This window comes from Globicephala melas, chromosome 14 (genome assembly GCF_963455315.2).
Source record: "Globicephala melas chromosome 14, mGloMel1.2, whole genome shotgun sequence".
Lineage (NCBI taxonomy): Eukaryota > Metazoa > Chordata > Mammalia > Artiodactyla > Delphinidae > Globicephala > Globicephala melas.
The window spans coordinates 57,703,272-57,723,872 of NC_083327.1; the positions used below are offsets into that span (position 1 = coordinate 57,703,272).

General features: G+C 39.6%; 1 protein-coding gene across 7 annotated transcripts in view; it reads left to right on the forward strand.

The window, feature by feature from the left end:
- AKAP7 (A-kinase anchoring protein 7) overlaps positions 1 to 20,601 on the forward strand; it is a 140,629-nt gene that overhangs the window by 92,367 nt on the left and 27,661 nt on the right. For 2 of the 7 annotated variants that reach the window (XR_009558816.1, XM_060283733.1), the window contains exon 8: positions 9,235 to 9,303. The exons of 2 other annotated variants lie outside the window; for them this stretch is intronic. Coding sequence is in view for 4 of the 5 variants with exons in the window: in XM_060283733.1 (XP_060139716.1) it covers positions 9,235 to 9,303 (69 nt within the window). In the remaining variant the exon portion in view is untranslated. Of the gene's footprint in view, positions 1 to 6,431; positions 6,855 to 9,234; positions 9,304 to 20,601 lie in introns of those variants that run through there. 3 more of the 7 variants (XM_060283734.1, XM_060283735.1, XM_060283736.1) reach the window with 3 other exon arrangements.

Sequence of the window (20,601 nt, forward strand, 5' to 3'; positions counted from 1 at the left end):
TACATGCGATCCCTGGACTTAGCAGCATCTTAACGACAGGGACACTAGGTGACTTCAAGCCCGTGTGCTGAGTATGGGAGACTAGTAGGTGAACCTTGATGATCTTAAGCCACAGAAATAACCAACCCAAATGTCATAGGAGGTAATGACATTTTGAAAAATTCGTAACCTCTTGAATCAGGAGTTTTTTGTTACTTGAAGCTGAATGCATCCTAACAGATACACATTTTGAATGTAAATTGCAAAATGTATTAACAGAAAATAGACTCAGTGTTTTGGGTTTTTAAGCACAGTTCTGATAGTTACTAAAACTTGTTAGATGAATCCGTAAACAGAATGAATACTGACATAGTGTATCAGAAGAGTGTCAGCCTAGACCATGGTGGATCATAACAGATCCTGAGACCTGCTGAAACCAATCTTGATTTAACTGCATTTCATCTAGTATAAGAGAATTTTCTTTTCATTATCTTGGGGATTCACTTTCATTCTTCTGTATCACTTTAAATGTTATTAGAGGAAAAAAACTTTAATAATTCTATACTGAGTTATTAAAGCACCTTTTATTTGAAGTCTTCAAATGCTTTACATAGCAGGAAATGTGACTGTTGTCTTGCCCAAGACAAACAGTGAACCACTTTCAGAACTACACGTATTGAGGATATTCTACACAAAGAATTAGGACCTGTGAAAACCCCCCAATAAGTTGGGAACTGTAGAACCAAATTTTGTGTTGTTTACATTGTTAAACTACAAATAGAATCTACTTATTGGGTCCTTTTTGGCTTTTTGAAATACATGTTTTCTTCCTATGAAGGATGTTTCTTTCTCTCTGAAAGGTTCAGGGCATTAAAGGATTAAAGACACTTGAATGAGAAAGCAGCCATATCGGATAATACGAATACTGGCCAGCAGATTAAGTGTATTCTCTGCTTTTCTTTCTTTCTTTTTTTAAGTAGGTTTTAACATGCAAACATTTCACTTGTCCATGAGTAAGTAACTCATGTCAGTTTTTGTGAATTCATTGTTAATGCCTGCAAAGAAGGACAGACCGTAAAAAAGCAGGCCTGAACAGTATCTGTCCAGGGTAGATGACTGTCACCAGCCTTTGTCCTCCGGTACTGCACTGCCTTCCTAAAACTGTCAAATGGGATTTACCACAATGCAAATGCTGGGCTTCCTTCTGCTCCTTTCACGCGTGCCTGCAAATGTGGGCCCCCCACCTTCCTTTGACCCAGGCTTTCTCTCTCACCTCCTCTGGCAGCACCCCTCGACTCAAGAGTTAACTTCACCCCAAGAGCCGACGTGCTTATCACATTAGCACATACTCTGTGTAATAAATAGCACCTGGAATCAAATTGAATTGATAAAATGGTATAATACAAATTCAAGGTGTCCAGGTACACACTGTAACTTCTCAGCCCTTCTCCCAGCCCTGCTGCTGTCTGTTCTCTGAGCAGGGAAATAGATTCTCTGCCCTAACTGATTTCTCACCATTAAGGAAAGGGCTTCAATTACATACATTGTTTAAGGTTTGGCCACATACATAGAAAAGAACTGACTGAATAATAAGCAGGGTGGAGGCATTTGAAGCTTGGCACTAAGCTGGCATGTGTCAGTGGAGATTGGGAAGGTCATTATGGATTGGTAAGGAAGGACTTCCTTTGTACCTCTGGTTATCTGCTTGTTTCCTCTCCTTTCCTAAGTGCACATGGTATATTATGTTTTTCTCCTTGTGTTTCATATATAGGAAAAAACACATTGTCTTTCCAATTACATACTGAAATTGTACAGCATATGGCAGTTTCAAATACAGATAACTATAACTTTCAGTTTTTGAGAAAAACGGCTAAAGCACTGCAGAGAGAAGTTAAAAAGTCTTTGTTGAAAATATGACTAAAGTAGGAATAATGGTAAAAAATCTTGGCTCCCAAATTTCTGGTTGGTCAAGATTCTTTTAGCTGGTAATTAAAAAGGACTTTACTGGTGAGATTTACAGATTATCCTTAAAGTTTTTCAGTTATAATTTTTTAGTCTCTTTCCTTTGCAGACAGACACTCATAAGAACAGCCTTCAAATATCAATATTTAATGATGTAGTTTCAGAACCTTGCCCTTTGGGTACAAAATGGCTACGTAGATGTAGCATGACTCAGAATGGAGTAGCATCTGTGTGATAGGTATATGCTTACTGTGGATTGATTATTGAGAATTAAAATTTGGTTTTACAGGAACATAGAGAAGCAGAATACAATATTAAGTCCATCTAAACTTCTTCAAGCCCAGAGTAACTGCTTGGTTTTTGGTACTCTGATGTCAACATAAAAAAAATTGGGATATATTCCAGAACATCCCAGTTTTCATGAATTGTGTTTCCATAAATTGTCAAGCATTTCTTTTTTTTTTTTAATTTATTTAATTTATTTATTTATGTTTGGCTGCGTTGGGTCTTCGTTGCTACGTGTGGACTTTTCTCTAGTTGCGGCGAGCAGGGGCTACTCTTCGTTGTGGTGTGCGGGCTTCTCATTGCGGTGGCTTCTCTTGTTGCGGAGCACAGGCTCTAGGCACACTGGCTTCAGTAGTTGTGGCACGTGGGCTCAGTAGTTGTGGCTTGCGGGCTCTAGAGTACAGGCTCAGTAGTTGTGGCTCACGGGCTTTGTTGCTCCGCGGCATGTGGGATCTTCCCAGACCAGGGCTTGAACCTGTGTCCCCTGCGTTGGCAGGCGGATTCTTAACCACTGCGCCACCAGGGAAGCCCCAAGCATTTCTTGAAGTTGTGTAACTTTTCACTGAAACTGTGACATTTCTTGGTGTAACAGTTTCTGTTAAAGAGTGCTACCTGCTTTATAAGGAAATCTTCCTGAAGTGTGCCTTCTGTGCTTAAAGGCATGTCTCCTAAGGCTTGGTTCCAGAATTTGGAGGGATAAAGCGTTTTCCCCCTCTTTTTACACTTCATGATTTGATGTCCTCTTTCTCTCCACTCTTTTGAATACAGGAACATTTACTTTTTCTTTTCTTTCTCATTTGCTTCTGTAAGTTGTCAAACTCAGATTTCCTTTCTTAATGAATGGGAGATCTCAGAAGAATTGGTAATCTGTACAGTTTTACAGAGTCAGAATATTACAGTGAGATTTTTTCCCTTAGAGTCAGACTTTTATAGCAAGGTTGGCCAGAAATCCAAATATACATGTTTTCAGTTATAGATAGAAAATAAAGCCAAACAGTGACAAAGAGAATAGAGTCTTTGATCATAGTTAAGAATTATATTTTCCCATTGGAGATAGTAATCAGAGCTGATATTTCAGAGTACATGAAGAAGAGGCAGCTGCTGCCCCCTCATACTTTTTAGTTTTATTCCTGCCATTTCAACCATTCTGATAAAAATTCAAACAGCTATAGCAGATATGGGCAACTGTTTTAACCATGATTTTTTTGTAGCAAGGCCTGTGAGAAAAGAAAACATGAAAAGGTTATGGTTTTAAATTTATGAATATGATATCAGATATTTTTTCTCATTGATGTTAACCTTACTTCTTTTTCTAATCTTCTAGTTATGATAGATCTCTATATATTACTGAAAGGAGTCTGTTAACCCCCTAATAAAACCCTACTAATATTTTCTAGGATTACTTGCGAATGGTCCAAGTTGCTCCTTTTCGTGGAAGGTGAATGCTTCCCAGGGTTGTTCTGGTGCCCGTGTTCTCCCTTGAGTCATTTCCCCAAGGCATAGCAGGCAGCAGGGCCAGGCTCCAGCTCCAATAAAGGACCTGTCTTTAGGTCTTTGTTTTAAAATAGGATTTTAAATACTCCAGCACCATTAATAAAAGGATCTGGTGACAAAACATGAGAAACCAAGGCATTTACAACATATTACCATAGAGCTTGATTAAATAACTATTTTTCTGAACATTATTCTGAAATTGGAAGAGGTTTCATAAAGTATATACCTGATACCACACACAAATTGTGTTTAATAATAAGGAACTCAGCAATGAGATGCTCAGGGCTTATGCAGCCAGACAGATTGAATTCAAATCCCATTATTGTTACAGTTCTCTGAGAGATTTTGGCCAAGTTACTTTCCTGAGGTTAAGTTTTTCGCCTGTGCAGTGGGGATAGTATGACATACTGTTGTATTTCTAAATAATTGGGTAAAAGATGGCTACTTTCTAGGTCCTTCTGAATGATAGCTACTCAGATTTGCGGGGGGAGGGCGCATGGAATGGCAGGGAAACGGATCTATTTTTTTCACCAGAATTCCATATATATAGCTTGTTTCCTAAATGAAAACATACAGACACATGAATTTCTTAGTTATTTTTGAGTTGAAAATTTGTGTATATGAAAACTTATGAAATCTGTAGAAGGAAAATCACATTTAATTGTATGTTGAAGGAATCATCTTTATTGAAAAAATCCAAAACTATGCAGTGTGAAAACCATTCTTGGAAATCCTGAGCTAGGAGTAGTCATAAACCTACAGGGTGAAATTACAGCCTTTCAGAACTGAGAAAAACCTTAGTGACCTTGAACTCAGACTCCATCCCCTCTTTGAGGTTAAACGGTGTGCTAATTATTTGCACAATTAAAAGCAGTTTTAAAACTCCTGTCTTCAATTTCTCAGTTGTTTTCTAATCTTTTATTATGGTTAATTCACTTTTAACGCTTATGAAAAAAAAAGCCTCTAACATAGCCACGCCACCTGCCCACCCCACCTTGGATTGCAGGATATCCTGAGATACACACTGTTACTTAGCTAATGGTACAATTTATATCTTTCATTCTTAATTGTATGTTTTCAGTAGTAGTGCCAACAGGGTCTAATTAATAAAGTGAAGTTGGTAGGGTTCATCACAGAACGTTATCCCCTGGATGCTGCACTGGAGTAAGGGGTCTTCTTGTTTGGAGTTTCCATGGATAAGCAGTAACTCAAGATGGCAGCTAGGGGGGCCAGAAATTTGTAGAGGAGGAGGTGAGATTGCTAGCTGGTGTTGGAAAGACTGAAGTGCATGTGGATAACACTGCTTCCACAGTCTGTTCTCTTCTCCTTTCCCTCCTCCCAAACACTACCTACTTTGCAACAACAAATTAAAACTTTATATTGGGGCTTCCCTGGTGGCGCAGTGGTTGAGAGTCCGCCTGCCAATGCAGGGGACACGGGTTCGTGCCCCGGTCCACAAGGATCCCAACATGCCGCGGAGCGGCTGGGCCCCTGAGCCATGGCCGCTGAGCCTGCGCGTCTGGAGCCTGTGCTCCGCAACGGGAGAGGCCACAACAGTGAGAGGCCCGCCTACTGCCAAAAAACAAACAAAAAAACAAACTTTATATTGAACTTAGCAGATTTACAGATGAAGAAATCAAAACTCAGACAAAGAGGTCAGTGTTTCAGAACTGTTAATACCTGCTGTCAGGTATTAGGGTTAGGGTTAGGGTTATATCTGAGATTCAAACCTCTGGCTTTTTATTTCTAAAGGTTCTATCACTACACCAATGCCGGGATCGGGGGATGCCAGGAGTTGCTCATTTTCCTCAATGAAGAGTGTTCACTGCAAATATTTCTTTCTTTAACACAAAAAGTAATACTTAGGATTTTAAAAATTGACAGGTTTTATTCTTCCAGACTGCACACTCTTTTTGTTCAGATGAATAGGGAGGTAGACACACTGCCTCCAGAATTGCAGGCAGTTTTCATTATCATCCACTGCCCTCTCCTTTCAGTGCCTGGTGAATGGGTGTGAGTGCTTAGCTGGGAAGTCGAGGAGTAAAGTTAAGAATTTGGGTGGTAACCCTGACGCTGTGAGCAGTCTTTCCTTCTCATGGTGTCATAAAATAAGGCTCTTCCCTAGATAAGATAACAGATTTGGAACGATTACATGAAATCTTATGTCATGAAGTTCGACATATATCATCATGTCTGGAAATCAATTGCTTTGTTGTCCCTGAATCTGCCTAACCACCTTGTGTGTTCATTAAGAAAGATGCTATTATCGCTGATCTTTTTCTCAGCGATGCTTCTAGATTTGGGGCATTTTCTGGGCTACTGACATACTTGATGCTCTAATTTTAAAATTCATAGTATTGGTTTAATGCTTTAATAGAGGAAGAAAGCAGTGTTTCAGAAAGCAGGTATTTAACTTTAAAAGATAAGATGTAAAGTGCAGACGACAACTGATGTTCTTTTACCCCCCTACACCCCCCCACCCCCCCCCCCATTTCTACCCTTATTGCAGCTTGAAGTTCGTGGTACTTCATTCAAGTTGTGTTTTCTGTGTTCTGCAAAGTCAGGTTCCCTATTCCTAAAACAAAGAAAGAAAAATCTCCTGGGGATGAAAGAAAGCTCTTCCTCTTTAAATGCAGACAGAAAATCTGGGGGTTTTTTCCCCTTTGAATTTCCCTGTGCAATTACCGCATTTGTCTGCAGGAGAAAGGACCGGTTGTGGTTTGTTCTCGATTACCTTTCTTAAAGACACGTCCGCAGAGCCACGCAGCGCACGTGGCACTCACCTCAGGGCGAGAGAGCTCCCAGTTTTGCGAGAATTAGGCGAGCGGAGGGCCACCTCTTTCCCCGAGAGCCAGTCCCAGAGCAGTTGCGTGGGTCTGGAGCCCGGGGAGGCGGAGCCTTTTTGCTCCCGGCGGCGAGTGCCCCCTCCTCTGCCTGCCTCCCTGCCTGCCTGCCGGCTGGCCGGGTATCCTGTGCAGCCACTCGTCGTGCTCCTGGGCTGCTCCGCGGACCGTGGGATAAACCGCAGTCGCTCTTTGGGGAGCCCTGGGAGAACACCAGGAAGGAGAGAGAGCGCGCTAGTGCCATGGGCCAGCTCTGCTGCTTTCCTTTCTCAAGAGATGAGGAAAAAATCAGTAAGTGTGATTTGTTCTGTGCCACATCCTAAGTGGCTGGCTATTTTATGTGGCTGTCTTCTAGGGATAGTTTTGGTTTTTTCTTATGGGAAACATAGCAGACTAATGAGCTGTGATTTTTCTTGTGCATTTACTGAAAGGATTGGTAGATGTGTAGTTAATAATTAACTGTCGAAGTACAGCAACTCAATGAATAGAGCTATGTTAAAGATACAGAATACCGAAGTCATTTTTCATTTTCTTCTGTTGGTATTTTACAGCTCGTTTTTATCACACTATCTAGAGTCAGAATTTAGTTTTGAGTTTCTTTATATCACTGCATACAATTTGATAAATTGTACATGCCAGACTTCATTTTTCTTATCTGAAATTGGGATGTTTTCAGAGCAATGCTCAATAATAACATATAGAGAAGTAAAGCTGCCTCGAAAATGACATATATATACATTTGCAGATATTTTCATGTGTCCTCTGCTTTGTTCTCCATGGAGGGAATTCGGGTGTAACTGTAAGATCCCTCCAAACAAGTGATGCCACTTTAATTTCTGCAAAAACTTCACTGAATATTTTTAAACTAATGTCAGGCAGGTTCCACATCTGCTTATGGCTGAAAACAGAACTTAAATTGATGACATTGCACTGAAATTTCTTACTCACTGGCTTATATGTGTGCACTTACATTTCAACTTTGTTAAAAACAGTACTGGCATTGCAGTTAGTTTGCTGAATAGAATTTGCCTTAAGGGCAGTTGCCCCCAAATACTGAATTTTTACTTCTTTTTCAGTAAAATGTTTACAGACATACTAATGAAAATTTGCAGCCACATTTATGTCACATCAGTGCTTTATTTAAATAAATTTAAATAGGTCAACAGAATCTCTTGGTATCTGATTCAGATACTCAAAGATACACATCTGGCTTGTATTTCCTGCTGCTCATTCCTCAGGAAACTAGCCAGGGACAGGTTTAAAAATAATTAATACATATCTTATACATATTCACTTGGGAAAATAAGCCAGGTTTTTTTTTTTTTTTTTACAAGAAATCTTCTGAGAATGCTGTGGAATAAATGTTGGGAGGCTTTGGAGCGTTTGCTTATTAACAAGAGCCCATAGCTGTGCTCTAAATTTTACTTGTGAAAATGATACTGTACAGTAGGCGATGGTCCTGCGCTTAAAACCTGAGGTGACTTCACAACAGAATTGTTCATTTTCTAACAATGAGCATTGGTATTCATTTGGCAGCGTGAAACTTTTCAGATATTTGTCAGAATGATCCATTTGTAGTTTCTGAGGGTTTTGGTTGATTGATTCCTTGAGGAAGATCTCGATCTGAAAAACCTTGGTCTGGACAGATGTAGGGAGAGTGGATTCTTTCCTTACCTTTTTCCACTTCCTATTCCACTGCTCCAGGTTTTCTTGGAGTTCCTGCTTTCCTTGTGTTCTCTTTCTCTTTGTCCCCTGTCTGTAACTGAAGAAATCAAGTTTCACCTCAATGAGGAATTTGCTCTTTTCTGTCTTTCTCATCTGGGATCCTTGGAGTGCAAAGTCTTCTGTTTTACATACAGCCCTTCTCAGTATTGATGGACAGGAAGTGCTCTTGGGGGTTTACCTTCTCAAGTTACAAAATTTTAAAAAGAAAATGAAGATAAGACACTGTGTCTGAAGCGAAGTTCAAATCTGAAAGTGCAAATTATGGTTAGAATCAATGCATTTGTGCCCCGTTTCCTCTTCTTCACCCCTACTGGCCCCACATCTCCCCCGTTCTCTCCTCATTATTCTTTCATCTGTCTTTGATTTTGTCGTTACTTCACTGTTTTTCTCCTAATCTGCTCCACACTCTGTTCACATACCACATCAGCTGTTTTCTGGTGCTGTGTTTAATTTCTCTGCTACAGGATGATCTAAAGAGAAGGTTCTCCGCCAGGCACTGCTGTGCTGCTGGTAATACATGTCTACCAGTACTTACAAAGGGAACTTGAAAAAAAAGGCAGAGAATTCCTTAGCCAGCATGCTTCAAGAAACATGTAAATTAGCACTAACTGTAAATATCCAGTTCATAAGCTGTGTTGATTGCATGTAAAAGAACCCATAGTAGACATTTGGGAGGGCCCGATCTTGCTAGTGGATTGTACAGTAACCGTCTGGGTCTTATGCATCTTCGTGACCCCACCTCATAGCCTTGTTAGCCTGCTCTGGGCCACATGCTCAGTGAGGCCCTCCTAGCCGCAGAGCACAAAAGTGCTTATGCCCACACCCTTCTGATTCTGCTGTAAAGGGTGATGGCCGTAGAATGTATCTTCTGAGAGCAGCTCAAGTGGAGAATTAAACAAGTTTTTGGTGAAAGTTGAAATTTATGGTTGTCATTCTCAAAACACAGGTGAGTTGGGAAGCCCATCCTCTATAGCCCTGCAGAGATACAGAAAGGAGGTGCCCAGCTGGCCAAGTGGTAAGAGTCAAGTGGTCCCTCTCCCCTCCTGCTATTGTTTTATCCTGCTTTTGTCCTTGGTGGTGGTGGTAGATAGAAAGTATTCTCCTTTCACTGATTTATTAGTGCTACCATTTTAATCTATTAAGAGCAAACAAAGTGATTTTTTAAAAATCAACTAGTTGTGTAAGGGCTATGTTTGTGTGGGAAGTTAACTGTATGCACAGCCAGAAATCTTGGTAATGGGTGAATAGTCAAATACAGTAGAACTCGTCATGGTTTATTTTTCAGTTAATGCAGCACAAAGCAGCTAGACCCTTTTTGTTTAAATCCCAGCAGTTGAACATTTTCTCAAACTGTATACTTTTTGGCCACAAAAGGTAGAATAGACTGACAATAAATGCATATTTCTTGGTAGATTAAGTACTTTCTGTTGCTACACAGGACCATATTTAACCTGAAACATTCCCGTAGATATTGTAGGATTAACAAATGTTGTAGATAGTCTCCAATATAGTTTTTGCTGAATTCTTCTATAGCGCTCGTGTCCTTTGAATTACCGCATGTCTCATAGTGAGCTTCCTGAAGGGAATGTTCATGAATAAGAATGTTGTTGCACAGGCTTACTGGCCCCTGCAGTTTATCAGACTCACTAAATAAACCTGAAAAGGAAACTTAATCACTAAAGAGATATCCCTGTAACTAATTTAGAAGACATTTTACTTGTTCCTTTCCTAGTGCAAATTTTCTTTCTTTTTTTTTTTTTTTTGTGGTACGTGGGCCTCTCATTGTTGCAGCCTCTCCCGTTGCGGAGCACAGGCTCCGGATGCGCAGGCTCAGCGGCCATGGCTCACGGGCCCAGCCGCTCCACGGCATGTGGGATCTTCCCGGACCGGGGTACGAACCCGTGTCCCCTGCATCGGCAGGTGGACTCCCAACCACTGCGCCACCAGGGAAGCCCCAAATTTTCCCATTTTGAAGTACATTTGTTTTATGTAGAATGAAACAGGTGAATGTCCAGAGATGAACCAAGCCTCCTCCCATGGTAGTTTGTCAAAGGGGGGATGTGTCATAGGGGAGAATGGGACAGCTAATGAATGGATGCACTGACAACTCAGTTACTTTCTAGCCCTGATCTTCTGTGATGCTGAAAATGAACGAGTATTAGTATGTATTTTAACAAGAAACATATCTTAATTTTATAAGTATGTGTTTAAACAATACACAGACATTTTACTTTTATATATGAAATATGTTTCAATATAGTCTTTTTATTTAAAAAATTTTTATTGGAGTATAGTTGATTTACAATGTTGTGTTAGTTTCAGGTGTACAGCAAAGTGAATCAGTTATGCATATACCCACTCTTTTTTCTTTTTTTTAGACTTTTTTCCATATAAGCCATTACAGAGTATTAAGTAGAGTTCCCTGTGCTATTCAGCAGATTCTTATTCATTATCTATTTTATATATAGTGGTGCGTATATGACAATCTCAATCTCCCGATTTATCCCCCCTACCCCTCCTGTAACCATAAGTTTGTTTTCTACATCCATGACTCTACTTCTGTTTTGTAAATAAGTTCAGTTGTATCCTTTTTTTTTAAAGATTCCACATAGAAGTGATATCATATGATATTTGTCAGTCTGACTTATTTCACTCAGTATGACAATCTCTAGGTCCATCTATGTAGCTGCAAATGGCATTATGTCGTTCTTTTTTATGGCTGAGTAATATTCCATTGTACATATGTACCACATCTTCTTTATCCATTCCTCTGTTGATGGACATTTAGGTTGCTTCCATGTCTTAGCTATTGTAAGTAGTGCTGCAGTGAACATTGGGGTGCATGTATCTTTTTGAATTATGGTTTTCTCTGGGTATATGCCCAGTAGTGGGATTACTGGGTCATATGGTAGTTCTTTTAGTTTTTTAAGGAACCTCCATACTGTTCTCCATAGTAGCTGTACCAATTTACTTTCTCACCAACAGTGCAAGAGGGTTCCCTTTTCTCCACACCCTCTCCAGCATTTGTTGTTTGTAGATTTTCTGATGATGCCCATTCTAACTGGTGTGAGGTGATACCTCATTGTAGTTTTGATTTGAATTTCTCTAATAATTAGTGATGTTGAGCATCTTTTCATGTGCTTCTTGGCCATCTGTATGTCTTCTTTGGAGAAATGTCTGTTTAGATTTTGCACCCATTTTTGATTGGGTTATTTGTGTTTTTGATACTGAGCTGCATGAGCTCTTTGTATATTTTGGAGATTAATCCCTTATCGGTTGCTTCATTTGCAAATATTTTCTCCCATTCTGAAGGTTGTCTTTTTGTTTTGTTTGTGGTTTTCTTTGCTGTGCAAAACTTTTAAGTTTATTTAGATCCTATTTGTTTATTTTTGTTTTTATTTTCATTACTCTAGGAGGTTCAGTATAGTCTTTTTGTGTGGGATGAGTTAAATGGACCATTTGTAGCATTTTATAAATATGAGTCAAATCTCAAGGTGGTTTGTTTCTGATGATTTGGAATTTGATGATATAACATTAATATATAAATTGAGGTAAGCAGTTTGTTAACTTCATGCCTGATGAATGCTTTCATTTTTTGAACTGGTGGTTATTGTTCAGTTATACTCAGAGAAGCATTTAGATTTTCCAGTTTTCCAGAAGGCTTCCTATAAATCCTACAGCCATATACTGTGCTCTTCTCACTTGCACTTAGATACACTGACTTTAGTGTTATGTTTCATACATGTGCTCTGTTTCATCTCATAGATTTCAAGCAGGACCCAGGTCGTATACCTCTCTTCATAGCATCAGATCCCAGCAGGTTCTCCCTTAGACACTGCAGCATGGGCCCCAGGAAATGTGTGATAGGGAACCCCACATCAGTGGACAACAGCATTCATCTTCCCTCCTTAGAAATGTGTTTCTGCAGGGGATACAGCGTGACTCCAGTCTCTTGCTTCCTGTTGAATACAGATGGCCCACCCCTTGGCATGCAGCTTTTACTATAGAAGGAGTACAGGACTAGGAGAAAGGAGACTTGGGTGATAAACCCAGCTCTGCTCCTGACATCCAGTCTGACACTGGGCAAGTTGCTAATATCTCTGGGCCTCAATTCCTCATATTTAAGAAGTGGGGGTTGAACTACCATGATCTTGGAAGTTTCTTCATTGTCCCTTAGAGCTAAGAGTCTAGAAAATAAATATTATAGATGCAGTTCTTCTTCTTCCTGGTCTTTCTCTCCACCTCATCTTCATTCTCTTCTTTTTAATTTATTGAATGCTTACTGTGTGCTAGGTACTCTGCCAGGGCCATTTGGAAAACTGCTTATAAAGTGAAACTGTTAGAAAAAAATGCTTCCCATCTGTCCCATTTAAGAGGGGAAGTGGCTGAAAGCTAGTAGTTTGAGGGACTTCTCAGTTACGGTCCTCCAGGGGTGCTGTGGGGCCAAGAGCTGGTAGGAGGCTGGGACGCCAGGCAGCCCATTATCTGCTACCTCCTTTCTGAAGCAGTGAAGCACAGCAAAGCCAGTGGTGCTCCGTGTAACCTGAGACTACATTGTGCCTAAGGTTTCTGTGGGTAACATTGTGGTAGCAACAGTAATGTGCAATATCAAACATTTAACCCTAGTCACTAAAAATTAGATTTTTCCTTTATTAAGTAATGTATACCCAAGAGGTTTATGTTTCCAAAATTAAGTATTGGAACATTAGAGCAAATGCTAATAGTTACTATGCCTGGTTCCCTTTGTTCATTCATAGGCTATATGGTAACTGAATTTTTTGTTGCTGATTCTATGATCAAATGCTGAGTAATTTTCATTGGGAGTACAAAGGTTGTAGAATTTTTCCCAGCCCCTAGTGCAGTCCTTGGCTGTTGTGAGCTCTGCCTAGATGCCCTGTCAAACAATGTGATGCTACCTGTCCCTGTATCTTCTTTCTTGGGGGCCATGTGAAAAAAGGTGGGGAATCTGATGTACATAAAGGTCTCGGTAAACAGAAGAAAGCCTCGAATGTTACCCCTTCCTGGGACATATGCATTTAACAAGACTGAATTATTCCAAGTGATCTTCGGAAGTATTTGTAGTAAAATAAATTAAGCTTCCATATTGACTTAGCCCAAAGTAACCTCTAATGAAGGAATTTCAGGCAACTAGTAAACTCTTTCAGGGCATCTGATAAGTCACTTCCTATAGATAGTTGCCTTCTGTTTAACTAAGTTGACCCTGCCTAATATGTAGACCTTTGAGCTTTCATCCACCAACTTCTGATGCCCACAGTAAAGAAACTCAAAAGAGCCCCTGAACTCTCAGTGCTGAAAGCAGAGGATTTTGGAGGCAAATGGACTCGGTTTGCATCCTTGACTCTAGTATTTATTATTCTAAGTAACTTCTCAAAGCCTCTGTACCCTCATTTTAAATGTCTACTTATCATAAGCAAATGTCTATAAAATGCCTGACACAGTGACTGGCTAATAATAGACCCAGTAAATATCTCTGTAATGAATGAGAATGTACTGTACAACCAAAGTCACCTTAGAAGGCAACCTGGCAAACTATGGTTTTATTTCCATCATGCCCAGGAAGGGAAACAAGGGACTTAGAATTTCAGACCTTGAATTGTTTAGCAGCCTTACAACATTTATCTTTGTAGCTTCCCTCCTCTTCTTCTTGGGGTTCTGTCCATCATGATGCCATGCTTCCCTGCCCTGGGAGAGACATGTGGTCCATGTGGAGTTAACCATAGCGTTCCCTAAGATTTGATGGAGGATCTATCTTCCTTTCGGGTTGTGAGTGGAAAGGATGTAAGCGTAAGATTGCTAGCTGGTAGGGAGTGAGGGGGAGTCTTCCTGAGAATGAAGCAGAGAAGGAGAGAGAAAGAGATAGTCCTGTTGATATTGTTTGAGCCTCTGAGTTCAGCTTTGACTGAGACCTTATATTATGAAGCAATAAATCCCTCCTTCTTTTCTTTGTTTAACTTGCTTGGGTTAAATTTTTGTCACCTGCAACCAGAAGGCTTCGGATATATTCTAGAAGACACTCAGTGTGTCTAAGGGTACATCCATTCTGGAGCCAATATTTCTAAACCTAGTGAAGAGGTAAAAAGTCTTTGATTTCTTCTCAACTTTCATGTTTCATTTTAGGCAATGAAATTTAGCCTTAAGTGAGAGCTGTTATGAAGAGTAATTCACTTCACTTCAACTAATAAATATTGTTGAGCATGTCACATTTGGAAAGCCCTGAGCCAAGTGTTAGGAAGATACAGTGATGATACATGGTCCCTATTGTTGGAGGATTTCTTTTTAATTTACATGACTTTTTAAAAAGAGATGTTTTGGGTCCCAGTATTTATCATGCTCTGAAGGGAGAAAGCCGGGATGAAAGATCTTGATGCTCTCAGTCTAACAAGCAGAGCCACACCCCTTCATTCCAGGAAAGTTACAGAGCTGAGTCAGCCAAGTCCAGTGAAAGTGAGTTAATTACCGCTCAGAGTGGAAGTTACCTCAAGCTCCTATCACAGGCAGCAGTTACAGCTTGACGCAGGCAACCACAGTTTCTACAACAAACATTTTAGCAAATAAAGTTTCCCTTAACAAACATTTATAATGTCAAAGGTACAAGTTAACGGAACTTAGGACTATTAACACCAACCTTTCTGTTGTATAGTAACGTTCTTTGCCCTTAACAAATAGTCGTAGGCAAAAACTGAACTATATGATGAAAATACAAAGAATGAGTATAGTTTTAACTATATAATGAAAATATAAAGAGTAAGTATAGCCTATGCTAACTAGGATATAAGTGATGTTAATTTTACTAAAGGCTGAGTCAAAGATATTTGAGGCTTATAATTTTCTGTTTTTACACACACACACCCCAGAAACTTAGGTCTTTAGTCAAGGTCATTTGTAAACCTCAGATATATATACAGAAAAATTATAGTGCCAGGAGAAAGTGATGTAAAAACAGGTTGCTTGGAGTACATGGCGAGAACTCACCCAGTTGGTAAGAATCTGATGGAAAAGGGTGATTCACTTTTTTTTTTAACATGTCTCTGCTCCCCCATCCCCCCAACTTTGTGGTTAGATAGTTGGTGTTGGCATTTGCCATGTGAATTACACCAAGTTTCAGTTTGATACCTCACATCTGACTGTTAGAGCAAAAATAAAATTCACACTTTCTAAGCATTTAAAATATCCAGCTAAAGTTAGCTGTGAAGCTCAGCTTTTTGAGTTTTGATTGATGTTTATGATAACTAATAAACTGGCAAGCAGTTGATCTGTTAATCTAAAACTTTCTATCTAGATCTATGGCAGTCAGACCTTATTTAGAATTCTGGCAATCAGGAGTATGTCCTGAGGAGGGAGGCCAGGATGGTGAAGAGGCTGGAAACCACATCGTAAGAAGAAGGCTGAAGGACTGCAGCTGCTTAGCTAGGATGATAAATTAATTTTCTTAAAATATTTGTAGGATTCTTTAATGTGGAAGGGAAAGAAATTATTCTCTATGGCTCCAGGGTGGCAGAATTAGGACAGTGAGTGTTCATTTTAACACATTTCTTTTTGGTGATTTTAGGAGCCAAATGGTAAAGATATATTTATCCAGTAGTATTCTAATTATGTTTGCATAACTCCCGTTTTAAATAACGAAAATACTGAAATGGAGCCCTAAAAGAGAAAGAAGTTATCACAGTCAGATTTTACCTTAATACTTCTTAATACATTGCCTGAAAGAAGATATTTTAAGGTAGCGTTTCCAACAGTTGTAAGCCATCAAACTCTTTCTTTAAGTGGAAAACCAAAATTTTTATGAAAAAAATGCATGCCTCATTATTATTTCATATTTTATAATGACTGTTAATGCCTATTTTAAATGAGTACCTTTAGGATCAACAAACTTTGTTTAAAATAGAAATGTAACATACAACTTTGGGTTCGGGTCTAGGTACACTGTTGTATCACCTAAGCAGCACATAAAATGTTGATTACTGAACTTTGTAATAACAGCAGGCAGTTGGTATCAATAAGTCCTAGAGATAACAAGCTAAGGTATATGGCCTGTTGTATGATTGTCTTTGTGAATGAAATTTTTTTGAAAACATTTTGTCCAAATTTACATCTATTTTAAATTAATTTCCATAATATGGGTATAGTAAATTTAAGATAAAAATTCATTGTGATGCTATTGTATACCCACTACTGTATAATATACACTATCCTTTACTTAATCTTCAATGTAAAGTTAGGTATACAGATTTTTAGATTTTATAAAACCTAAAAAGTATATGTAAAACTATATGAAATTTGAATATTAAATTAAAAGATAGTAAACAAATTATTTATTTTTTAAAATCTTTTTTTTTTAAATCCCACATTTGTTTATTTATTTATTTGGCTGTCTTGGGTCTTCGTTTCTGTGTGAGGGCTTTCTCTAGTTGTTGCAAGCGGGGGCCACTCTTCATCGCGGTGCGCGGGCCTCTCACTATTGCGGCCTCTTGTTGCGGAGCACAGGCTCCAGACGTGCAGGCTCAGTAGTTGTGGCTCATGGGCCTAGTTGCTCCACGGCATGTGGGATCTTCCCAGACCAGGGCTCGAACCCGTGTCCCCTGCATTAGCAGGCAGATTCTCAACCACTGCGCCACCAGGGAAGCCCAACAAATTGTTTTGTAGGGAAGCAAGTTCATGAAGTATGCAATTTTTAGCAATATTTTTTAAAAAATTAGCCTCATAGCTGCTCTTAACTTTGTACCTTTTGCCTTTGTCGTTTATATCTTAGTCCTCTGTCAATGCAGCATTGTGAGGGGAAAAATACAGAAATAGTTTGTGTCAGTTAGGATCCAGTCAAGAAAGTCAGAGTGACACCAGTTATTTTAACAGAGAGAATTTAACACAGGGAATTCATTAAGTTTTGGAGGAACTTTTTTAAAATTACATGCTACAGTAATTCAAATTAATTGTTGATGTTTCTAGGGAAACCCCTCACCCAGATCAGTTTAACACACTTGAGGCTTTGATTGCTGGTGGTGGCTGTGGCTTCCGGCATCCTCTGTGTCCTCACCTTCTCAGGTTTTACTCAGTGGTGGGGATATGACTTCCAGCAGCTCTGGGGAGTATTTTTACTGTTCAACGTTCAAGTAGAATGAGTTCTTCTCTTCTAATTCCCATATGTAAAATCTGAGGGAAGGTACAGGTTGTAAACTACACAAGCCTGGAGGGCACTATACATATCAGAGACATTGTAATTTATATATTATGGCATAAAGTACTTTTGTATACTAACAAAATATATTATGAAAAATTTCCAAGAGATAGAAATGAAGTATCTTGAGGAAGAGGCACTTTAAAAAAAATTATACCTGTATCATGTGAACCAGTGTAGCTCTGGCAGATCAGCAGCCCCACTGGAGCCATGTAGAATATGAGATGGGCAGTTACCGGAAGGGGAGAAGTGAAGTGGTTGTTTTTACCAGAAAGGCTGGAGGGTACATGAGGAAGGGGTTTGGGGAAGTGGATGTGGCCTGGAGCCCTGTGGGAGTGTCAGCAATGGAGCAGTCACTCTGATCCTAAAGGAACCATGATTTGCTCTTCCTACTTTTTTTTTTTTTTTAAATTATTTATTTATTTAGGCTGCACCGGGTCTTAGTTGCGGCATGTGGGTTCTTTAGTTGCAGCATGTAGGATCTAGTTCCCGAGCAGGGAACGAACCCAGGCCCCCTGCATTGGGAGCGTGGAGTCTCACCCACTGGACCACCAGGGAAGTCCCTGCTCTTTCTACTCTTGACAAGAGGAACCACCATGTTTCCCTTTTCACTCCGAGTATCAGGAAGCTCAACTCCATTTCATGGCTCTCATGACCTGCACTTCTGTGATCCATATTTCCCTCTGTTCTTTACTTGTTACTGTAATCTATGTTTTTTCTTCATCCTGATTTTTACTTTTCATTTGTAGTGTACCTTTTACTGTATTTTTTTTTCTTGCCATTAAGTATCTCAAGTCTTGTGAGTATTTGACAATGAATGGATGAATGGATGGAAAGAAGCACTGCGACTGAAAGTATGTAATGGCTCTACTAGGAAGACAAGAGCAAACCTGAGGCTACGAAGGATTGTGACATTTACCACATGTGCATAACACACGTTCTAAAGTTGATATGTTCCTGGGAGGTTGCATATATACTAAACTTGATATGATTGTTTTTATCTATTGTGATTTTCAAGTACAGAAAAATCACTATTTTCAATGCTTCACCTTTCAGTTTGGTGCATCTAGAAACCTAAAACCATCTGTATCTCACTGTTTTGAGTACTGTCTGTTCATATGTCTGCTTGGAAGCCTTTTACAAGATTAATTAGCAGTAGCTCTTCTCTTTACCTAAGAAGGAACATCATTTCGTTGCAGAAGAATGTAAATGTAAACTATATAGAACAATGCATACATTTCTTGTTTGCAGTTATTCCAATTGTATAACGTGAATAGGTTGCCCATATCATGTTTGCTTACAGAGCCCTATAGCAGGGACCTCATAAACAAATAGCTTGTAGCCTTATAAATTAAAAGAGGGTCATAGTATCCCTTTCATTTAAATCAAAACAGTAGTAATAGTAGCTAATTTTGTTGAATATTTACTGTAAGGGGAGCACTGGGCTAAGTGCTTTGTGTTATTATCTTACTTAATTTTCACAACAGCCCTTTAGTATAGCACTACTGTTATCCCTGGTTTACAAATTAAAAAAGTGACCCTTAGAAGTGGTTAAGCAAATTTCACAGAGATACAGAGCTAGTGAATGGGGGAGCTAGGATTCTAGTCTAGGTATTCTGACTCTATAACTAAACAGGAAGCATTATAAATATTTTCTGGTTGGAAGTCTCATTTTAGAGCTAAAAATATCATAGAACATAAAAATAATTTCCAGTTGCTAGACATAAAGAAGCATGGTGGTATAATGGCAGAAGTGTGTTTTGAATCTCAACTTGGCCATTCTTCAGTTGTGTAGACGCGGGCAAGTCTCATGGCTTTTCTAACTGTTGCTTTTCTCGTAGGTAAAATAGCAATAATAATAGTAAGCTTTTGATTTAAATGTGTAAAGAAAAAAGGCACATAATAGGCAGTTAATCGTAGGTTTATTATTATTAAAAGGATCCATAAATATAACTATTACAACTAAAGTTATGTGCTACGTGTCATGGAAACATAAGTATTGCAGAGTCTTGGGACTTGATATGCAGGACTTAACTGGGTCTTAGAAGAAGTTGGTGATGAAGGAACATGGCTATTCAGCCTCTAAGGCTCCTGGGAAGAGTCTCTAAGCAGCGGTGATGGGGGCAGCTCTGGTTTCATCCTCAGAGAGGAACAGTGGACACCGTGGAGATCATCTCTCATCTCCTTCTAACCATCCTTTTGGTGCCCTGCTTTCCCCAGGGACATCAGTCTTGCCTTCAGGGGACCTGGAGAGGAAGCCCAGTGCAGTAGTGATTGTCGTTTGTCCACCCCGTACCACATGTGTGTGTTTCTACCCGTTTCCTGAAATTCCTTTGACTGGGAGCAATTCTTCCCTATTTAGACATCAAGAGCTTAAGAAGCAAACACCCACTGCTAGAAGAAATGAATTTACACTTACGGACCACCAGCAGTTAATTACTCAACAAGTTCAAATGCTCGTTCAATCTCCTCTAGGAGGAATTCACATATTCAGAGAACTTGAATGAACAGGGGATACCACCAAAGAGAACTTAAAACATCATTTGAGTTTTGTCGGAATGCTTTGTGGAAGCCTCTAGTAAATTGATAGTCTTCGGTCGAGAAAAGGAAAGTATATCCTAAACAATTACTTTTCTCAGTCATTCTTCCTGAGGCGAAAGCAATAAATTTAGGAGTTCACCAAACTTCATTTTTTTTTTTAAATATAACGAGACCGTGTGTACTGAACACAGTGGGCAGCACAGGCAAAGGGCCGTGGGGGCTCAGGCGACGGGGTGTTTATGAGGACTGTAGTGGCCAGGGTGGTGGAGCAGCGCCTCTCCCCTCTCTGCGGACTCACACCATCCCCCTCAGAGCCTCTCAAAAGTTCTGTGGGGACAGCAGAGCAGATGACTTGCCGCATTTTACAGCTGGGGAAACAGTTCCAGTGCTCGGAACTCAGTGCTTGAACGCGTGCTCGGTTTCTTTATGCGTTTTTATTATATGCCCGGCAGAATAGCCAAGGATGACTGTAAATGATCAGGTTTCTCCTGATTTTATTTTAACCCTTAATCATCTCATCTTCAAGTTTTCTTTAGCACAGAACACTCTTTATTTGACCCACCATCGTTGCTGATGTGA